The sequence below is a fragment of the Somniosus microcephalus genome, unplaced genomic scaffold, assembly GCF_052327205.1.
Source record: "Somniosus microcephalus isolate GS21.2 unplaced genomic scaffold, FLI_Smic_1.0 unresolved_chr3, whole genome shotgun sequence".
Lineage (NCBI taxonomy): Eukaryota > Metazoa > Chordata > Chondrichthyes > Squaliformes > Somniosidae > Somniosus > Somniosus microcephalus.
This window is the reverse complement of record NW_028225181.1, coordinates 70,091,263-70,111,056: the sequence shown is the minus strand read 5'-3', so window position 1 is coordinate 70,111,056 and position 19,794 is coordinate 70,091,263. Positions and strand designations below refer to the sequence as shown.

At 46.0% G+C, this 19,794-nt stretch overlaps 2 protein-coding genes and 1 pseudogene across 2 annotated transcripts in view; 2 read left to right on the top strand and 1 right to left on the bottom strand.

Annotated features, from left to right (window-relative positions):
* LOC147091915 (uncharacterized) overlaps positions 1 to 19,794 on the top strand; it is a 290,506-nt gene that overhangs the window by 105,723 nt on the left and 164,989 nt on the right. The window lies entirely within an intron of this gene.
* LOC147091917 (uncharacterized) overlaps positions 1 to 19,794 on the bottom strand; it is a 73,451-nt pseudogene that overhangs the window by 19,911 nt on the left and 33,746 nt on the right.
* LOC147091918 (uncharacterized) overlaps positions 1 to 19,794 on the top strand; it is a 52,502-nt gene that overhangs the window by 3,663 nt on the left and 29,045 nt on the right. The window contains exon 3 of the mRNA XM_085976463.1: positions 8,563 to 9,447. Coding sequence (XP_085832589.1) covers positions 8,671 to 9,447 — 777 coding nt within the window. The 5' untranslated portion in view covers positions 8,563 to 8,670. The remainder of the gene's footprint in view (positions 1 to 8,562; positions 9,448 to 19,794) is intronic.

The window sequence follows — 19,794 nt, the reverse complement described above, 5'->3', positions numbered from 1 at the left end:
CCTGGAGATGGACTAGGGAGAAAGGTCAGAGAGAGTCCCATTGACTCAGATACACACTGGTCCTGAAGATGGACTGGGGAGAAAGGTCAGAGAGAGTCCCATTGACTCAGATACACACTGGTCCTGGAGATGGACCGGGGAGAAAGGTCAGAGAGAGTCCCATTGACTCAGATACACACTGGTCCTGGAGATGGACTGGGGAGAAAGGTCAGAGAGAGTCCCATTGACTCAGATACACACTGGTCCTGGAGATGGACGCACCCGCGCTCGCCCCCTGACCCTCCCGCGCTCGCCCCCTGGCCCTCCCGCGCTCACCCCCTGACCCTCCCGCACTCGCCCCCTGACCCTCCCGCACTTGCCCCCTGACCCTCCCGCACTCGCCCCCTGACCCTCCCGCACTCGCCCCCTGACCCTCCCGCACTCGCCCCCTGACCCTCCCACACTCGCCCTGATGGGGCTCTTCTCAAGTAAACCAAGCGGTGCAATAAAGCACCCCCAGAATCAAGGCCCTGCTCCTGGGGAAGGTGATCATGCCCCAGGAACCAGTGCAAGTGAACAATGTCAGGGTCAAGACCCTGCTCCTGGGGAAGGTGATCAGGCCCCTGGAACCAGTACTAGTGAACAAAGTCAGGGTCAAGGCCCTGCTCCTGGGGAAGGTGATCAGGCCCCAGGAACAAGTACAAGTGAAGCGACTCCTTCTCCCAGAGATTTATTAAATGTGAATACTCCAAGAGTTGACCAAAAATCAGGTTAGTAATATTAATCAAGGAGTCAATTTCTGCTGTAAGGAGGGATGATACCTTAGCAGGTTCCGCTAATGAGGTCATATGCGTAGAACTTAAAAACAAAAAGGAGGCAAGCACTTTGCTGGGAGTGTACTATAGGCCCCCAAACAGTAAGGGGGCGATAGAGGAACAGATATGTAGGCAAATCTCAGGGAAGTGTAGAAATGAGAGGGTAATAATTGTTGGGGATTTCAACTTCCCCAATATTAACTGGGATAGTCAGAGTGTGAAAGGCTTAGAGGGTGTGGAATTCTTAAAGTGCATCCAGGAGAGCTTTTTCAGCCAACATGTAGAAAGTCCTACAAGAGAGGGGGCGGTACTGGACCTAATTCGAGGGAATGTAGCAGGGCAAGAGATAGAAGGGTTAGTAGGAGAACATTTTGGTGACAGTGACCATAATTCGGTGAGATTTAAAGTAGTTATGGAAAAGGACAAAGATGGACCGGAAATAAAGGGTCTAAATTGGGGGAAGGCCGATTTTAATATGATAAGGCAGGATCTGGCCAAAGTGGACTGGGATCAGCTACTTGTAGGAAAATCCACATCAGAGCAGTGGGAATCTTTCAGAAAGGAAATAGAGAGAGTACAAAGCTAACGTGTTCCCGTAAAGGTCAAGGGTGGGACCAACAAGCCCAGGGAACCCTGGATGCCAAGGGACATACAAGAATGGTTTAGGAAAAAAAGGGAGGTTTTTGGCAGATACAAAGGACTAAAAACAGTGGAAGCCCTAGAGGAGCATAGAAAGTGCAGGGGGGTTCTTAAAAAAAGAAATTAGGAGAACGAAGAGGGGTCATGAAAAAACACTGGCAGGCAAAATAAAGGAAAGTCCCAAGGTGTTTTATTAGTATATTAAGGGCAAGAGGATAACCAGGGAAAGAGTAGAGCCCATTAGGGATGAAAGTGGCAATCTGTGTGTAGAGCCAGAAGATGTAGGTGAGGTTTTAAATTAATATTTTGCATCTGTGTTCACGATGGAGAAGGACGATGCAGGCATAGAAATCAGGCAGGGGGATTCTGATATACTTGAACAAATTAGTATTGAGAGGGAGGAGGTACTAGTGGTTTTAGTGGGCTTAAAAGTGGATAAACTCCCAGGCCCAGACGAGATGTATCTCAGCCTGCTGTGTGAGGCAAGGGAGGAGATTGCAGGGGCTCGGACACAAATTTTCAGAACCTCTCTGGCCACAGGGGAGGTGCCAGAGGACTGGAGAACAGCTACCATAGTACCATTATTCAAGAAGGGTAGCAGTAGGGATAAACCAGGGAATTACAGGCCAGTGAGCCGAACATCAGTAGTAGGGAAATTTTTGGAAAAAATTCTGAGGGACAGAATTAGTCTCCACTTGGAGAGGCAAGGATTAATGAAGGATAGTCAGCATGGCTTTGTCAGGGGGAGATCATGTCTAACCGATTTGATTGAATTTTTCGATGGGCGTGACTAGGTGTGTGGATGAGGGCAGTCCAGTTGATGTAGTCTACATGGACTTCAGTAAGGCTTTTGACAAAGTCCCACATGGGAGACTGGTCAAGAAGGTAAGAGCCCATGGGATCCAGGGCAATTTTGCACATTGGATCCAAAATTGGCTTAGTGGCAGGAGGCAAAGGGTGATGGGCGAAGGTTGTTTTTGTGACTGGAAGCATATGTCCATTGGTGTACCACAGGGTCTGGGTCCTTTGCTGTTTGTAGTGTACATTAATGATTTAGATATGAATGTAGGAGGTATGATCAGTAAGTTCGCAGATGACACGAAAATGGGTGGAGTGGTAAATAGCGAGGAGGGATGCCTCAGGCTACAGGAGAATATAGACGGTTTGGTTAGATGGGCAGCACAGTGGCAAATGGATTTTAACCCTGAAAAGTGTGAGGTGATGCATTTTGGGAGGACTAACAAGGGAATACACAATGAATGGTAGAACCCTAGGAAGGACAGAGGATCAGAGGGACCTTGGTGTGCATGTACATAGATCCCTGAGGGCAGCAGGACAGCTAGATAAGGTGGTTAAGAAGGCATATGGGATACTTATATTCTATGCCTCGGCTAATGAAGGCAAGAGCGGGGAGGTTATGATGGAGCTGTACCAAACGCTAGTTAGGCCACAGCTGGAATACTGTGTGCAGTTCTGGTTGCCCCACTATAGGAAAGATGTGATTGCATTGGAGAGGGTGCAGAGGAGATTCACCAGGGTGTTACCTGGGCTGGAGCGCTTCAGCTATGAAGAGAGACTGGACAGGCTGGGGTTGTTTTCCTTAGAGCAGAGAAGGCTGAGGGGGGACCTGATTGAGGTGTACAAAATTATGAGGGGCATAGATAGGGTAGATAGAAAGGAACTTTTCCCCTTAGTAGCGGGGTCAGTAAGCAGGGGGCATAATTTCAAGGTAAGGGGCAGAAGGTTTAGAGGGGATTTGAGGAAAAGCTTTTTCACCCAGAGGGTGGGTGGAATCTGGAACTCACTGCCTGAAAGGGTGGTAGAGGCATTAAATCCTCACAACATTCAAGAAGCATTTAGATGAGCACTTGAAACGCCATAGCATACAAGGCTACGGACCAAGTGCTGGAAAATGGGATTAGAATAGACAGGGCTTGATGGCCAGCGCGGACACGATGGGCCGAAGGGCCCCTTTCTGTGCTGTATAAATCTATGACTCTATGGTAGCACTCTTGCCTCAGGCATAAGGTTGTGGGTTCAAGTCCCACTCCAGAGACTTGAGCACAAAAATTCAGGCTGACACTCCAGTGCAGTACTGAGGCACTGTCAGAGGTGGCGTCTTTCGGATGAGACATTAAACTGAGGCCCTGTCTGCTCTCTCAGGTGGATGTAAAAGATCCCATGACACTATTTTGAGAAAGAAAGACTTGCATTTATATAGTGCTTTCATGACCAGCAGACGTCTTGAAGTGCTTTACAGCCAATGAAGTACTTTTGAGGTGTGGTCACTGTTGTAATGTGGGAAAGAGCAGTGGAAATATCCCCGGTGTCCTAGCCAATGTTTATCCCTCAATCAATGTAACAAAAGGATAATAGCAAAATACTGTGGATGCTGGAAATCTGAAATAACAACAGGAAATGCCGGAAACACTCAGCGGGCCAGGCAACATCGGTAGAGAGAGAAACAGAGTTAACAAAAAGATAGATTATCTGGTCATCATCACATTGCTGTTTGTGGGAGCTTGCTGTGCGTTATTTGACTGCCGCATTTCCTACATTACAAAAGTGACTACACTTCAAAAGTACTTCATTGGCTGTAAAGCACTTTGGGACGTCCAGTGGTGGTGAAAGGCGCTATAGAATTGCAAGTGTTTCTTTCTTCACTGGTCTCACCAGCGACCTCTTCTGGCTGATGGTTGATTGACAGACGATAGTCCGCGCATGCCACAGGGAGCGACGGTTTGGACCGAGTCCAGCACAGAGACCCCTCCCGGTCACCAAGGGGAATAACTGCGCATGCCCAGAGGACACCAACCCCCTCCCCCACTCGGAGCTGCGCCTGCGCACTCGGATGCTGCCGGACGGAGTCGGCGCGGGGCATTCCGGGGAAAGGCCTTGGTGTCGGTTCCAGAGTCGCGATCGGTGATGCAAAGTGAGTTTCCTCCGCTCCGATTAGGTGCAGAATCGCGCGGGGTGGGGGGGGGGAGGGGTGGGTCGGGAGAGAATAAAGAGAAATAGAAAAACCTGAGAGTCCGCAAGGCCCCGGACTGAGCGGCGTCAATTTGATGGAGCACGTGATCTCCTTGGGGACACGTGACCTGGGACCACGGCGTGATTGACGGGAGCGTCCGACCAATAGGAAGCGAGTGGGGTGGGGCTGGAGGAGCGAGCCGGTGGCGGGTCCTCCAACCAATCGGGGAGCCCGAGGGGCGGGACTAGCGCCGGCTGATTGTCTGATCCGCAGGGCAGCGAGTTTCTCCAGTCCCTTGTTCAGGGCCCGGGGCCAGGGGAGGCTGTGGGCCTTTATTCCCCTCATTGGACACAAGGCTCTTTGGCTCACAACACACTGGCTCAGGTTTTAATAGAGACTTTTTAAATTCATCAATAAAAGCAGATAAACCCCGTGCTTCTGTAGAACAAACTTTGTAATATTTTATAGAATCATAGAATGGTTACAGCACAGAAGGAGGCCATTCAGCCCGTCGAGCCCGTGCCGGCTCCCTGCAAGACCACTTCAGCTAGTCCCACTCCACGCCCTTTCCCCGTAACCCTACAAATTTCTTTACTTCAGGCACTTAATCCAATTCCCATTGGAAAGCCGTGATTGAATCTGCCTCCACCTCCCTCTCAGGCAGTGCATTCCACATCCTAACCACTCGCTGCGTAAAAAAGTTTTTCCTCATGTCGCCTTTGGTTCTTCTGCCAATCACCTTAAATCTGTGTCCTCTGCTTGTTGACCCTTCCGCCAGTGGGAACAGTTTCTCGCTATCTACTCTCTCCAGACCCCTCATGATTTTGAACTCCTCTATCAAATCTCCTCCCAAACTTCTCTGCTCTAAGGAGAACCACCCCAGCTTCTCGAGTCTATCCACATAACTGAAGTCCCTCATCCCTTATCCCTGGAACCATTCTTGTAAATCTTTTCTGTATCATCTGTAAGGCCTTCACATCCTTCCTAAAGTGCGGTGCCCAGAATTGGACACAATACTCCAGTTGAGGCCGAACCAGTGTTTTATAAAGGTTCATCATAACCTCCTTGCTTTTGGACTCTGTGCCTCTATTTATTAAACCCAGGATCCCGTATGCTTTTTTTGCCACTTTCTCAACCTGCCCTGCCACCTTCAACGATTTGTGCACACATACCCCCAGGTCTCTCTGTTCATGCACACATTTAAAATTGTACCCTTTAGTTTATATTGCCTCACTTGGTTCTTCCTACCAAAATGTATCACTTCGCACTTTTCTGCGTTAAATTTCATCTGCCACATGTCCGCCCATTCCACCAGCCTGTCTATGTCTTCTTGAAATCTATCACTATCCTCCTCACTGTTAACTTTACTTCCAAGTTTTCTGTCATCTGCAAATTTTGAAATTGTGCCCTGTACACCCAAGTCTAAGTCATTAATATATATCAAGTAAAGCAGTGGTCCTAGTACCAATCCCTGGGGAACACCACTGTATAACTTCCTCCATTCCGAAAAACAACCGTTCACCACGACTCTCTGTTTCCTGTCACTTTGCCAATTTCGTATCCATGCTGCCACTGTCCCTTTTATTCCATGGACTTCAACTTTGCTGGCAAGCCTATTATGTGGCACTTGTCGAACGCCTTTTGGAAATAAATGTACACCACGTTAACCGCATTGCCCTCATCAACCCCCTCTGTTACCTCATCAAAAAACTCAATCAGAATCAGAGCATCTGGGCCCGGCGGACGTGCGGCCAGAGCCCCGGCACCAGGAAACCCAGGGTGCAGCGCCTCTCCCATCCGAGCCGCCGCTTCCCGGTTTCTTCAGCCGGTTCCGCCGAGTCCGAATCAGGAAAAGGACAGGAGCCAGGCTCCCAGAATGGCCCGCGGCCCTGGGGAGCATGTGCACTCTCAGCGGGGAAATCAGCGTATTGGATAGAGCGGTTTCTGGGGCGCGGGGAATTGTGGGTGCTGGGGCCGCCATTAGTCAGCGGCTGTCGGGAAGAGTTTTATTGCAGGCTGACGGAAGGTAGGTCCCTGGCCGCCAGTGTAGGTCTTTTTGTTGCTTCATTGTTGAGGATGTAACTAGTAAAATAGATAAGGGAGAACCAGTGGATGTTGTGCATTTGGACTTTCAGAAGGCTTTCGATAAGGTCACGCATAAGAGATTAGCGTGTAAAGTTAAGGCACATGGGATTGGGGGCAAGGTATTGACATGGATAGAGAACTGGTTGGCAGACAGAAAGCAAACAGTTGGAATAAACGGGTCTTATTCTGAGTGGCAGGCAGTGACCAGTGGGGTACCACAGGGATCGGTCCTTGGACCCCAGCTATTCACAATATATATTAATGATCTAGACAAGGGAACTAGATGTAATATCTCCAAATTTGCAGACGACACATAGCTGGGTGGGCGTGTGTGCTGTGAGGAGGATGCTGAGAAACTACAGGATGATTTGGACAGGTTGGGTGATTGGGCAGAAGCATAGCAGATGCAATATAACGTGGATAAATGTGAGGTTATCCACTTTGGTGGCCAAAACATGAAGGCAGATTATTATCTGAATGGCAATAGATTGGGAGAAGGAGAAGTGCAACGACACCTGGGTGTCCTTGTGCACCAGTCGCTGAAGGTAAGCATGCAGGTGCAGCAGGCGGTTAAGAAGGCAAATGGTATGTTGGCCTTCGTAGCGAGAGGGTTCGAGTACAGGAACAAGGATGTCTTGCTGCAGTTGTACAGGGCCTTGGTGAGACCACATCGTGAGTATTGTGTGCAGTTTTGGTCGCCTTATCGGAGGAAGGATGTTCTTGCCGTGGAAGGAGTTCAGCGAAGATTCACTAGGCTGATACCTGGGCTGGCAGGAATGACGTATGAGAAGAGGTTGGGATGATTGGGCTTGTACTCGCTGGAGTTTAGAAGAATGAGAGGGGATCTCATTGAAACTGATAAAATTCTGACAGGACTGGACAGACTAGATGCAGGAAGGATGTTCCCGATGGTCAGGGAGTCCAGAACCAGGGGTCACAGTCTAAGGATAAGGGGTAGGCCATTTCGGACAGAAATGAGGAGGAATTTCTTCACCCAGAGAGTGGTGAACCTGTGGAATTCTCTACCACAGAAGGCAGTGGAGGCCAATACATTAAATATATTCAAGAAGGAGTTGGATATATTTCTTAAGGCTAAAGGGATCAAGGGGTATGGGGAGAAAGCAGGTACCGGGTACTGAACTTGGATGATCAGCCATGATCGCATTGAATGGCGGAGCAGGCTCTAGGGGCCGAATGGCCTACTCCTGCTCCTATCTTCTATGTTTCAGTTTGAGCTGGAGTGGAGATGGAGGAGAAGCTGCTGGGTTTAACCCCCAGTACTTCTGAGCCCAGGAGGACCCAACAATTTCCAATGTGAGACTGTCAAGGGAGGTGGATTCTGGGGGAGATTAGGTTGTTACACAGACACTGTCAGCACAATGTAAAATAGTATTGTTTTAGGAACAAGTATTTCTGTGCAGGCTTTTAATCCAGTTTACATATTCAGATTTGTTTGAATTCATTCTTGGGATGTGGGCGTAGCTCGCAAGAGCAGCAAATATTGCCAAACCCCAGTTTCCCGTTGAGAAGGGGGTGGTGAGTCGCCTTCTTGAACTACTGCAGTCCGTGTGGTGAAGGTATTCCCACAATGTTGTTCGGTAAGGAGTTCCAGGATTTTGACCCACCAACGATGAATATATCTGAGTCAGGATGATGTGTGACTTGGAGGGGAACTTGGAGATGATGGTGCTCCCATACAACAGCTGCCCTTGTCCTTCTAGGTGCTTGAGGTTGCGGGTTTTGGAGGTTCTATCAAAGTTCTGGTCGAGTTGCAGATGTATAAAGTTCCTTTCCTTCGCCCCCCTCCCCCTACCACACCCACCTCTCTCTCTCTCTCTCTCCTCCCATAGAGGCCAGAGTCTTGTGTAGGCCCAGACCAGGTGGCGCATTCCCTTCCCTGAAGGACATCAGTGAACCAGTGGGGTTTTTATGACAATCCGGCAGCTTTCATGGTCACTTTTTTTCTAGTGCCGGCCCCACAAATGACCAGATTCATTAAGCTCAATTTCACAACCTGCCTTTGTTTTCTTGTGGGTTGTCTCTTACGCTCCCTGTTTTAAATTAATTTTACAGGGCACTGGAAGGGGAGGATTTGCAGACAGGAAACTCAAACCAAACACCACGTCAAGATCTGACAGAGTCACCCGACTCATCGGATCTGAATATCACTGGCCTCTGAACATGGAAGCAAAAAGCACCGTTCACAGCGGGGAGAAACCGTACACGTGTTCTGTGTGTGGACGAGGCTTCAGCCAATCATCTAGCCTATCGAGACACAAGCGCATTCACACCGGGGAGAGGCCGTTCACCTGTTCCGAGTGTAGGAAGGGATTCACTGATTCATTCACCCTGCTGAGACACCAGCGATTTCACACTGGGGAGAGGCCGTTCACCTGCTCCGTGTGTGGGAAGGGATTCACTGAGTCATCCAACCTGCTGAATCACCAGCGAGTTCACACTGACGAGAGACCATTTAAATGCTCGGACTGTGGGAAGTGCTATAAAACTTCCTGGGTTCTGACGTACCATCAACGTGTTCACACTGGGGAGAGACCGTTCAGGTGCTCTCACTGCGGGACTGGGTTCATGCGATCATCTGAGCTCACTGTACACCAGCGCACTCACACTGGGGAGACGCCGTTCACCTGCTCCGTGTGTGGGAAGGGATTCACTCAGTCATCCGACCTGCTGAGACACCAGCATGTTCACACTGACAAGAGGCCGTTCAGGTGCTCGCACTGCGGGACTGGGTTCAGGCGATCATCTCAGCTCACTGTACACCAGTGCACTCACACTGGCGAGAGACCGTTCACCTGCCCTGAGTGTGGGAAGAGATTCACTGAATCATCCAAACTGCTGAGGCACCAGCGAGTTCACACTGGGGAGAGGCCGTTCACCTGCTCCGTGTGTGGGAAGGGATTCAATCAGTCATCCATCCTGCTGAGACACCAGCGAGTTCACAAGTGACTGCAGGGGTTGGATTCTGTTGTTGCTGCTGTTAATCACATCCAGGACTGAACCATGTTCATTCTGACAGTTGGGGTTTGTTTCTGCTGATGTAAATAACCCCAATAACTGGGCTGGAGTTTAATATTCTGGATAGCTGTCAAATAAACCAGCTTTGTTTTAAACACATTATTGTAGATTTTTGTCTTTCCCACCTGAGTGCTTATCCTCACCTGGCTGGAGCTCAGAAAGGACAAACTGGGGGAGGATCGTACGGCGGGAACAGAACTCCAGCCTGGACACAGTCCTTCAGGGCCACACTGAGAGGGGCAAACGGCACTTTGGTCCTTCTCATCTCTCTTCACTGACAGCAAAGTTGCCGTGCGGGTTAATCTCGAGGCGTGTGAGAAACGTCTCTGCCATGGTTCAGAGCTCCTAGGCACGGAACAGAAGGCTCCTTTAGGAATGTACCCCAGTGCTTTTTTTTAATGGCCTTATTAACCTGTGTCACTACTTTTAGTGATTTGTGTATCTGTAGCCCTGGATCCCTCTGCTCCATCAGCCCATTTAGACTCTTGGGGGAAAAATTCAGTGGCGCCCCCTTTGGGTCGCTAAATTCACCAGGGCTAATTTTAGCCCCCCGAAAAAGTTAGAGCCCCTGTGCATTAAATTCAGCAGTAGCGCCCCAAGCAGGAGGCGGGGTGCTCCTGGAAGCGCTCCCCTCCCTTGAGGTGCCACCAGTGAATTTCAGGGCGCTTCGTGCAACAGCGCCACGCCCGTTGGCACATAGCTTCGCGCCATAGCAGACCTCCCTCCCTGATTAAAGGGGAGGAGCCTAGCACTGCTCACATCGGGGCCCTGCTGGACCAACGGGGAGCGGGGTGTCGGATCAAGAGGAGCGCCGGGCTGAGCGATCGCGGCCGACACCCCGAAGAAGAAAGGGGAAGGGGGCGGGAGCTGGCAGTCGGCCAAAATAAAAAGTTGCCGCCCGACACCTGCCCTTTAAGTGGCGCCGCTGCGGCTGCAGGAACGACCCCTGCCTGACCTTGTCGAGCATATCGTCCGCCAATAGGTATGGGGTCGCAACCCAAGGTTGAAGCCGGGGTGCTGCGCATGGCGATGGCGTCATTGCCGGGAGTGCAGTGCCGCGGGGCGCTACCGCCGCCGCTAACCTCCCGCTAAATATCGCGGAAGGCACAAAGCAACCCAATTTCACCCCCTTGTCCAAGTAGTGTGTGGCCTCCTTATTATTCCCACCAAAACACACCACCTCACACTGACCTACAGTGAAATTTATTAACACACCACCTCACACTGATCTACAGTGAAATTCATTAACACACCACCTCACACTGATCTACAGTGAAATTCATTAACACACCACCTCACACTGATCTACAGTGAAATTCATTAACACACCACCTCACACTTATCTATAGTGAAATTAATTAATACACCACCTCACACTGATCTATAGAGAATTTCATTAACACACCACCTCACGTTGATCTATAGTGAAATTCATTAACACAGCACCTCACACTGATCTACAGTGAAATTCATTAACACACCGCCTCACACTGAACTATAGTGAAATTCATTAACACACCGCCTCACTCTGATCTATAATGATATTCATTAACACACCACCTCACACTGATCTATAGTGAAATTCATTAACACACCACCTCACACTGATCGTGGAAGGACAGCCAGGGAGAAGCAGGCCCCGGGATGTCGATACCACGGCGGCTGAAGATTGTTGGGCAGGAGTGCGGGAAAAGCGGAGCGAGGCGAGAGCGGACTCTATTGTGATGGCGCCGATGAAGATGGCTGCCGTCCTTGCGGGCTACTTGCGTACCAGGCAGCTAAGTGTCATTTGCTGCTTGGTGCGCTCGGCTCATTAAGAAAAAAGCATTTCACTGACTGGATTTCACTTGTTGTATTTGGTTATGTGACAAATAAAAAATAAAATTGAAATTGAATCTATCGTGAAATTCATTAACACACCACCTCACACTGATCTGCAGTGAAATTCATTAACACATGTAGAAGTGCCTTTTTTCTTAGCTCTGGGTAATGACTCAATACACTCTTGGATTCGTCAGACGGACAGGCCTTTTATTTCGCTTGCAAGGGGAATCAGCACCTCTACTCAAGGGGTGAGGCTACTATTCCAATGATACAGCGTAAGTGTTCCATATTTATACAGTGTAACAAACAAGTTTGATTGACATTCCTTTGTTCCTCTATCAGGATACATTTTAGATTAATCATCAGGTCTTATGACATATTGACAGAAGGATCCTGGACACATAAGTCAACCGTTAATCTATAACAGGGCATGAATCGTGTAACCGGAGGTCCTCTTTAATCTTAATCATGTATTGGGAGGCTAGGTTTGCTTACGGTCGCAAGTTATCAGGTCACTGGGTAAATCAAACAGAACCCATTGTTTCACTTCTACATTCTTATTAGGTGTGCAGACATCTGTTCTTGGCTGTAATTCAGGTTCATGCAATAGCTCTAGTTACACATCGACTCTTTACCTGTGTCAAGTCTGAAAACTTTTACCCAGCAAGCACTTGAAATTAACCCCTTATATCATGTAGATTTCCTCATTCCCCCCTTTTGTCCTTTCTAAGGACAATCTATTTCGCTAAGTTTAAGAAATTCCACATCAAAGGTTTCACCCTTAATATCCTCATATTCAGACATCATGGGTACTGGGGGAGTTGATGTTAATGAGGAAAGGACTTTTGTACACAATAATTTTAAACAACCAATCAATAAACTAATTAAAATTATAATCATCACAATTGCAATTAAGACTTCCAAAATTTGCTTTCCTAATGCTCCTCCCCATCCTGAAATCCAATCCCACATGGACCACTGTTCAGGTTGACGTAGTTTCTTTACGGCCTCCTTTTATGTGGTTTACTAGGTTGGTGATATTTTCTGAACTATCTGGAATATAGGTGCAACATTCGGTTTTTATGATTGCACATGTGCCCCCTTCTTTTGCCAACAAATAGTCCAGAGCCATGCGGTTTTGTAAAGCAACAATGCGCAAAGCCACCATTTCTGCGTTTACATCACTAAGAGCATCAGCAGTATCATTGGCTATTTGTTCCAACACTGCTGCCATGTTTATAGATTCTCTTGCTAGCTTCTCTGTTCCATACCAGGGAAATGCTATAGCAAAGAACCTTTCAGTTTCTGTAATGGCTCGTTTTGCTCGTGTCCCAGGGTGGCTATCCAAAGATGAAATATGATGTATATAGGGCACTACATATCCCAAGTAACATGACCCAGTCAAATTTTGTGGTAACCAAGGGTATGCTCTATGCCCACAGATGAAATAGGTGTTATTATAGGCTTCAAATTTGTTCCATATCTGGTGCATCATTCCTATTCCTTGTTCTCCTTTCCAGATTTTTTTACTAGTCAAATTTTGTACTGTGGACAGGTTCCACCATCCCCAATAGGGCCATTCGGCTGCACCCGGTGGTTTAGTAGTAGTTTTAGTCAAAGTGTAGTTACATTTGCACTCACTCCATCCAACCATCAATCCTTCTCCATTGTCGTTTACCAGACACACTTCTCCTTTTGTTTTATTTACAGTTCCCATTGATGTCACTAATAGACTCTCTGGATTCCTTCGATTATCATATTGGGGATGAAACCATCCTTCAAATTTCGTTAGGTTATATCCTGCTCCCTTCCACTCATCTTCTAGTTGTTCTGGATCTGTCTTATTAAGTTTTCTTTTCTGAGTGGCTAATGTTGAAATAAAGGGCTCTGTAACTGGATTGTTACAAAACATTGGCCTGGCCGTCAGGGCCAGTCCTCCCTTTGGATTACCACTACAGATAACTCCTTCATTCGCAATTCTTTCACTTGGTGACACAGTATCGGGGCATATAACCCATAGCTTATCAAGCTTCTGTCCACTATCTTCTTCTACTATCTTATTCTGCCTAATCCTAAGACTCAGGGGTTGATATGGGGGTACCTGCATAGTGTGATCCTGAAGCTGAACCTTCATAGTCTCGTTATAGCATATAATATAAAAGAAATCACTGTTTAAAAGTACACATTCTTCTATGCATGGTTTGCCCTTCAGGGGATCTGGGTAAATCAATATGGCAGTTTCAATTATCGTTAACAAAGGGAACAGTCTTATTAGAGTCCAAATCCAGTTCATCTTGGCAGTGTATCATCTTCAACTGATGCCTTCTTACAATGGGACGCATGTATCCATGTTGGTCGCTCCTTTACTTTTACAGCGGTGTTTGTGGTCAGGAGTACTTGGAAGGGTCCCTCAAATCTGGGTTGAAGGCCATTCTTTCACTTGAAGATTTTTATGTAGATGCTATCTCCTGGCTCGAAAGTATGGCACTTTCCTTCAGCGGGATCGACCTGGGCTTCCTTCACCTGTTGATGGAAACTAGAAATGCATTTGGTTAGTGCAATGCAATAACTCAACATATCTTCTTCCATTTTATGACTGTCCATTTGTTTAGCTGTTAAAGGTGCCGAAAAGGGCAATCTTTGTGGTCTTCCCATGACGATCTCGTGTGGCGACAATCCTGTAGTTCTGTTGGTAGCAGACTGCATTGTCATTAAAGCTATGGGTAACAAATCAACCCATTTAAGTGCAGTTTCTTTACACAGTTTTGCAAGCTTGTTTTTCAGCATCCCGTTATTATCTTTCCACTAGTCCAGCCGACTGTGGATGATAACTGCAATGGAGGTGCTGGTTAACCTGTAAGGCTTTGCATAGTTCCTTAATCAATGTTCCCGTAAAATGGGACCCATTGTCACTTGACAGTTTTGCTGGTATCCCAAAGCAAGGTACAGTGTCCTTCAATAAACATTTAGCAACAGTAGTGGCGTCAGTCTTTCTACAAGGAAATGCTTCAATCCATCTTGAAAACATATCAACAATAACTAATACATATTTAAAGCTCATACGCACAGGTAGTTCAATAAAATCCATTTGCAAGTGTACAAAAGGGCCCATGGGGTTTGGGTGGGATGCAGGCTGTACCTTCTTTATTTTCCCTGCATTCATGGTCTGGCAGATAGTACAATTTTCACATATTTGTTTTGCCAACTTTGAGATTCCTGGTGCATACCAGGTCTTGAGGATATAGTCCGCCATCCCCCCTTTGCCCGCATGGGTGAATTTATGAACACATCGGGCAATTGGTGATAGTAATGATTTGGGTGCCACCATGCGGCCGTCATGATGAACCCATAAGCCGTCAGTGTTTTTTAAAACAATGATTAACAACCCATTCCTTTACTTCATCAGAACTGGCCCTATCTTGATGGGTCAGCACATCATCTAAGGATGGGGGCTGCGGTATCTCTGGCTTTTCCCTAACAGGGAAGGCTGAAACTTGTCGTTCAGTACTTGATGTAGCTACTGACTTAGCAGCGCTATCTGCAGCAGCGTTTCCAAGCGCAACCTTGTCCAAATGCCCCGTGTGCGCTTGGCACTTAATAATTGCAATCTGTTTACGTCTCTGAATAGCTAGTAAAAGATTTTGCACTTCTTGTGCATTTTTAATCTGGGTTCCCGAGGAAGTCAGGTAACCGCGAATTTTCCAAATTTGTCATGCTCATGTCCAATAGTGGTCTGGTTATTTCTGAATAGTTCAATATCCATTGTCTACAATAGCCAGTCATTCCTAGAAAATGCTTCATTTCTCTTTTAGTTTTTGGCAATGATGTGTTGCAAACGACCTTTATTCTATCCGGCGTTAACTCCCTGTTTTAACAATGATTCCATCACTGGCTCAATTCCTTTTTCTGCTTTCTCTGACAATGGATACTGTGACCTTTTGGGTAATGGTGCAGCTGGATTAATTGTAACTTTATAGGGCTGTGCAGTCTAATAGTTAGGAGGTATTTTAAATTTAAAAACGGCTGCTAATCTTATCCTGTTATGTCATAGCAGGCCGTGCAGTGCAATTTTGAATGCCATTTCCCTAATTTCAGGGATTCCTGGTATTGTTTTATGGAGCTTGTAACGAATCCCCATGCTCCTAACAGACTGACAAGTTTGGGACTCAAACTTGGGTCGGCAATTTCCCATGTGTAAAGAACAGGGTGTTTTATTTCTGTTACTGGGTACGCATATGCCTTATCTACTTGGATTTCTACCATTACTCCTGATGGGGAGCAAATGATTGTAGCATTCATTTTGCACAGCAAGTCTCTTCCACATAAATTCATAGAGACATCTCCTGATAACAGAAAGGAGTGTTCTTCCTCAAATTCTTCTACTTTTACTGTGAGGGGAGTCGATTGATTCAAGCGTTGTAGTATTCCAGCCAATCCAGCTATCGGGGTCTTTTTCCCATTAATAGGCATTCCTTCAGAATATCCTTTCCCTAACACCGAAAAGGTTGCTCCTGTATCTACTAAAATGACATAGGTCTCCCAGCTATTTGCATTTTAATTTCAGGTTCGCTGCGTGAATTTAAAGAAACAACGGGCATTTGGTGGTCTGTGGCGCCTGGGGCTGCTGGTGTCAGTCAGTAATTCTGATCTCTATTTCTCCTAAATCCCTGTCCGTTTGTAGGGTAACCTCCTGACTGGTCCGAAAAAGGGTTATGGACAGTGAAATTAGGACCTTTATTCTCTAACGGAGGTCCATTATTGGAGGTTTGGTTCTGACGATTTTTCGCAGGGCATTGGTTTGCCCAATGTCCGGGTTGTCCGCAATTGTAACAATTACCAGATCGTCCATACCCTCTTACTCTACTACGTCTTCCTCTATATTCCCCTCTATTCATCCTTCTATAGTTACCTTGTTATCCTACCATAATAGAGGAGAAAGGTATTTCTTCGGGGTAATCTTTTTTTTTTCTGACTCAACAAACATAGAGGCAGTCTTTTTATCTGGCTGTTCTCTATTTCTCTCTTGTCCGTTAAACATTCCTCGAGGCAAGTAATTCTTTCTATGTTAAATGAATCATCTGAGGGAAAGGGTCTAGTCTTATTTACAGTCCATTTGCACCAATTTGGTAGGTGATCAATGGATGATTGACCACAGTTCTTTAACATAAAGGCTGCTGGCGTGCCTTTCCCGGGTGGCTTACTGGTGCTAGCACCCATTTTAGCAGCTTAAATGGTTCACTTAAAACAATCTAAACTCCCGTGACAATCCGTGATCTGCGTTGTACGCCCCTACAGACCAGATTAATAAACTATACATACGTATCAAAATTACAGTCACATCCAATCTTCTTGGTCTTTACTTCAAATCAGTGTCACAAAGTCCTTGACCATTTGTCACTCCAAGTGCCTTTAGAGTTTCGGCGCCTACTTTATGGTCCCGGCCTTCACGTGGGGCATTTGCCCTCTTAATAACCGGCCTGAGGCTAGGCGACTGAAACTCAGCACTTCCCGACTGAATTTAGTCAACTGACTGCAGCAAGGTTTTTTTTAAAAATATTTACAAAACATTAAGACATATCCTTATGCTTTAAAACTCGAGTGTTCTCAACCCTCGTGGAAGGTATTTCTAACTGGGGAAAATACTGAATCCACAATAGCTTAGTGGATCATGTAAAAGACATCACTATTTTCTCAACAATACATTCCGCCGCGGGACTCACTTCCCCGGCTTGGGTCTTTTCCAACCCCTTCTGCAGTTTTTTTTTCAGCTTAAATATTTTAGTTAAAACATACAACAATTCCGTAACACTCTATGATCTGCGTGGGACGCCTCTACAGATCAGACATGACTAAACATTAATACATATGACAATAAACAATAAACAATACACTTGTTAAACAACAACCAAAGTGTTACTAAATCCCCAACCTATGCAGCCTTACTGGACAAAGTTGATTGATAATAACAAGTAGTTAAATACTCACTCTCATAAACATTAAACATTGACACTGTGTTTCAGACAATCGCCCACTCTTCTTCCCTCTACCTTACTCCCTTTAGCCAAATTTTTTAGCAAAAAGGGCCTTCAATTTGTCCCAACTAACTTCACCCACTCTCTCTCCTTCTACCCTACTCCCTTTATGGAACCTTGCTAGTTCAATTTCCAGTAAATTGCTAGCTCCTTAGTTAATCAAATTCCTGACTTAACCTTCTCTCTCTGGTACCTTTATACAGTCCTTTTCTGCATGATCCTGTTCGCGGGGCGTCAGCGCCTCAGGGCTGATCCTCTGTTCCATTTCTGAAAGGGAAGCAGTCACAACGGCAGTTTAACCTCAGAACCTTGTGAGTCAATTACCCGATGGCAGTACTGTCCAATGGAATAAACAGACTATGCGCAGCTATGCTTCTGGCAGGAAAAGTCCCAAAAATGTGGCAAAACACCACCTTCGGCCGATGGGAGTTTTCCTAACCGAGCAACGTACTCGGCGTCTGTTAACTCACCAATTGGTACAGCAAGCCATCTCGGTGGAACCTCCAAATTGTAGAAGTGCCTTTTTTCTTAGCTCTGGGTAATGACTCAATACACTCTTGGATTCGTCAGACGGACAGGCCTTTTATTTCTCTTGCAAGGGGAATCAGCAGCTCTACTCAAGGGGTGAGGCTACTATTCCAATGATACAGCATAAGCGTTCCATATTTATACAGTGTAACAAACAAGTTTGATTGACATTCCTTTGTTCCTCTATCAGGATACATTTTAGATTAATCATCAGGTCTTATGACATATTGACAGAAGGATTCTGGACACATAAGTCAACCGTTAATCTATAACAGGGCATGAATCGTGTAACCGGAGGTCCTCTTTAATCTTAATCATGTATTGGGAGGCTAGGTTTGCTTACGGTCGCAAGTTATCAGGTCACTGGGTAAATCAAACGGAACCCATTGTTTCACTTCTACATTCTTATTAGGTGGGCAGACATCTGTTCTTGGCTGTAATCCAGGTTCATGCAATAGCTCTAGTTACACATCGACTCTTTACCTGTGTCAAGTCTGAAAACTTTTACCCAGCAAGCACTTGAAATTAACCCCTTATATCATGTAGATTTCCTCACACACCACCTCACACTGATCTGCAGTGAAATTCATTAACACACCACCTCACACTGATCTATAGTGAAATTCATTAAAACACCACCTCACACTGATCTACAGTGAAATTCATTAAAACACCGCCTCACACTGATCTATAGTGAAATTCATTAACACACCACCTCACACTGATCTATAGTGAAATTCATTAACACACCACCTCACACTGATCTGCAGTGAAATTCATTAACACACCACCTCACACTGATCTATAGTGAAATTCATTAACACACCACCTCACACTGATCTATCATGAAATTCATTTGCCAATTACACCCCCATGCTGAAATTTATTAATGGCTTCTTGCATTTTGTCTTCCTCAGTATTAACTCTACCTTTTTTGGTGTTATCGACAATCTTTGAAATTGTTCTTCTGATTCCCGAGTCCAAATCGTTTATGAACAACAGCGATCCCAACACTGATCCCTGTGGAACACCACTTCCAACCTTTTGCCAGTCTGAGTAGCTACTCCCAACCCCTACTCTCTGTTTTCTGTTTTGTAACCAGCTTGCGATCCATAAACAGTTTGTAAGATCGACAAGATGACCAAGGTCAGGCTGTGTGGAGTGAAAGGTCAGGCAGCAGAATGGATGGAAAGCTGGCTAGAAAACAGAAATCAGAGGGTTGGAGTTAAAGGAAGTTTGTTGCGATCTTTCCGGAGGCTCTTGTTCGGGGCCTGAGGCCCACCCCGGGTGTGTGTGAAGCGGATAATGTTGAGTGTTTTAATAATGGGGCCTGAGGCCCACCCCGGGTGTGTGCAGCCCGTGTCCCCCCGGGGTTCATCTTTTCTTTAATCAAACATATTTATTTAAATATGGTAGTACTTGTTACAACTCATCAATTACATAATAAATCCATTACATTCATTAGCCGCAATAAAACAAAGCCTTAAAAACAGCTTTAGGGTTAACAGTATAAATGCAGTGGTAAATTTTACAGATAAACCAATAATATTAACAGAACAGGTACCCATAGTGAAAAACAATGTTATGCCAGTCCTATTGGCAATCTAGTAACTCTTCGTTTTTGCTTGGTATTACCTGTTGTCCTTTTTTTTACATTCAAGTACAACAGTACTTATATAACTCATCAATTACATAGTAAATCCGTTACATTCATTGAACACAATAAAAAGGATAAAGCCTCAAAAATCAGCTTGATGGTCAATAATATAAATACAATAATACATTTTTACAGGTACATCAATAATATTTACAGTACAAACTGCCACTATTTAATAAACCAAGAAAAGAAAGTCCTACTGGCATCGCTCAATCATTCGGTCATTCA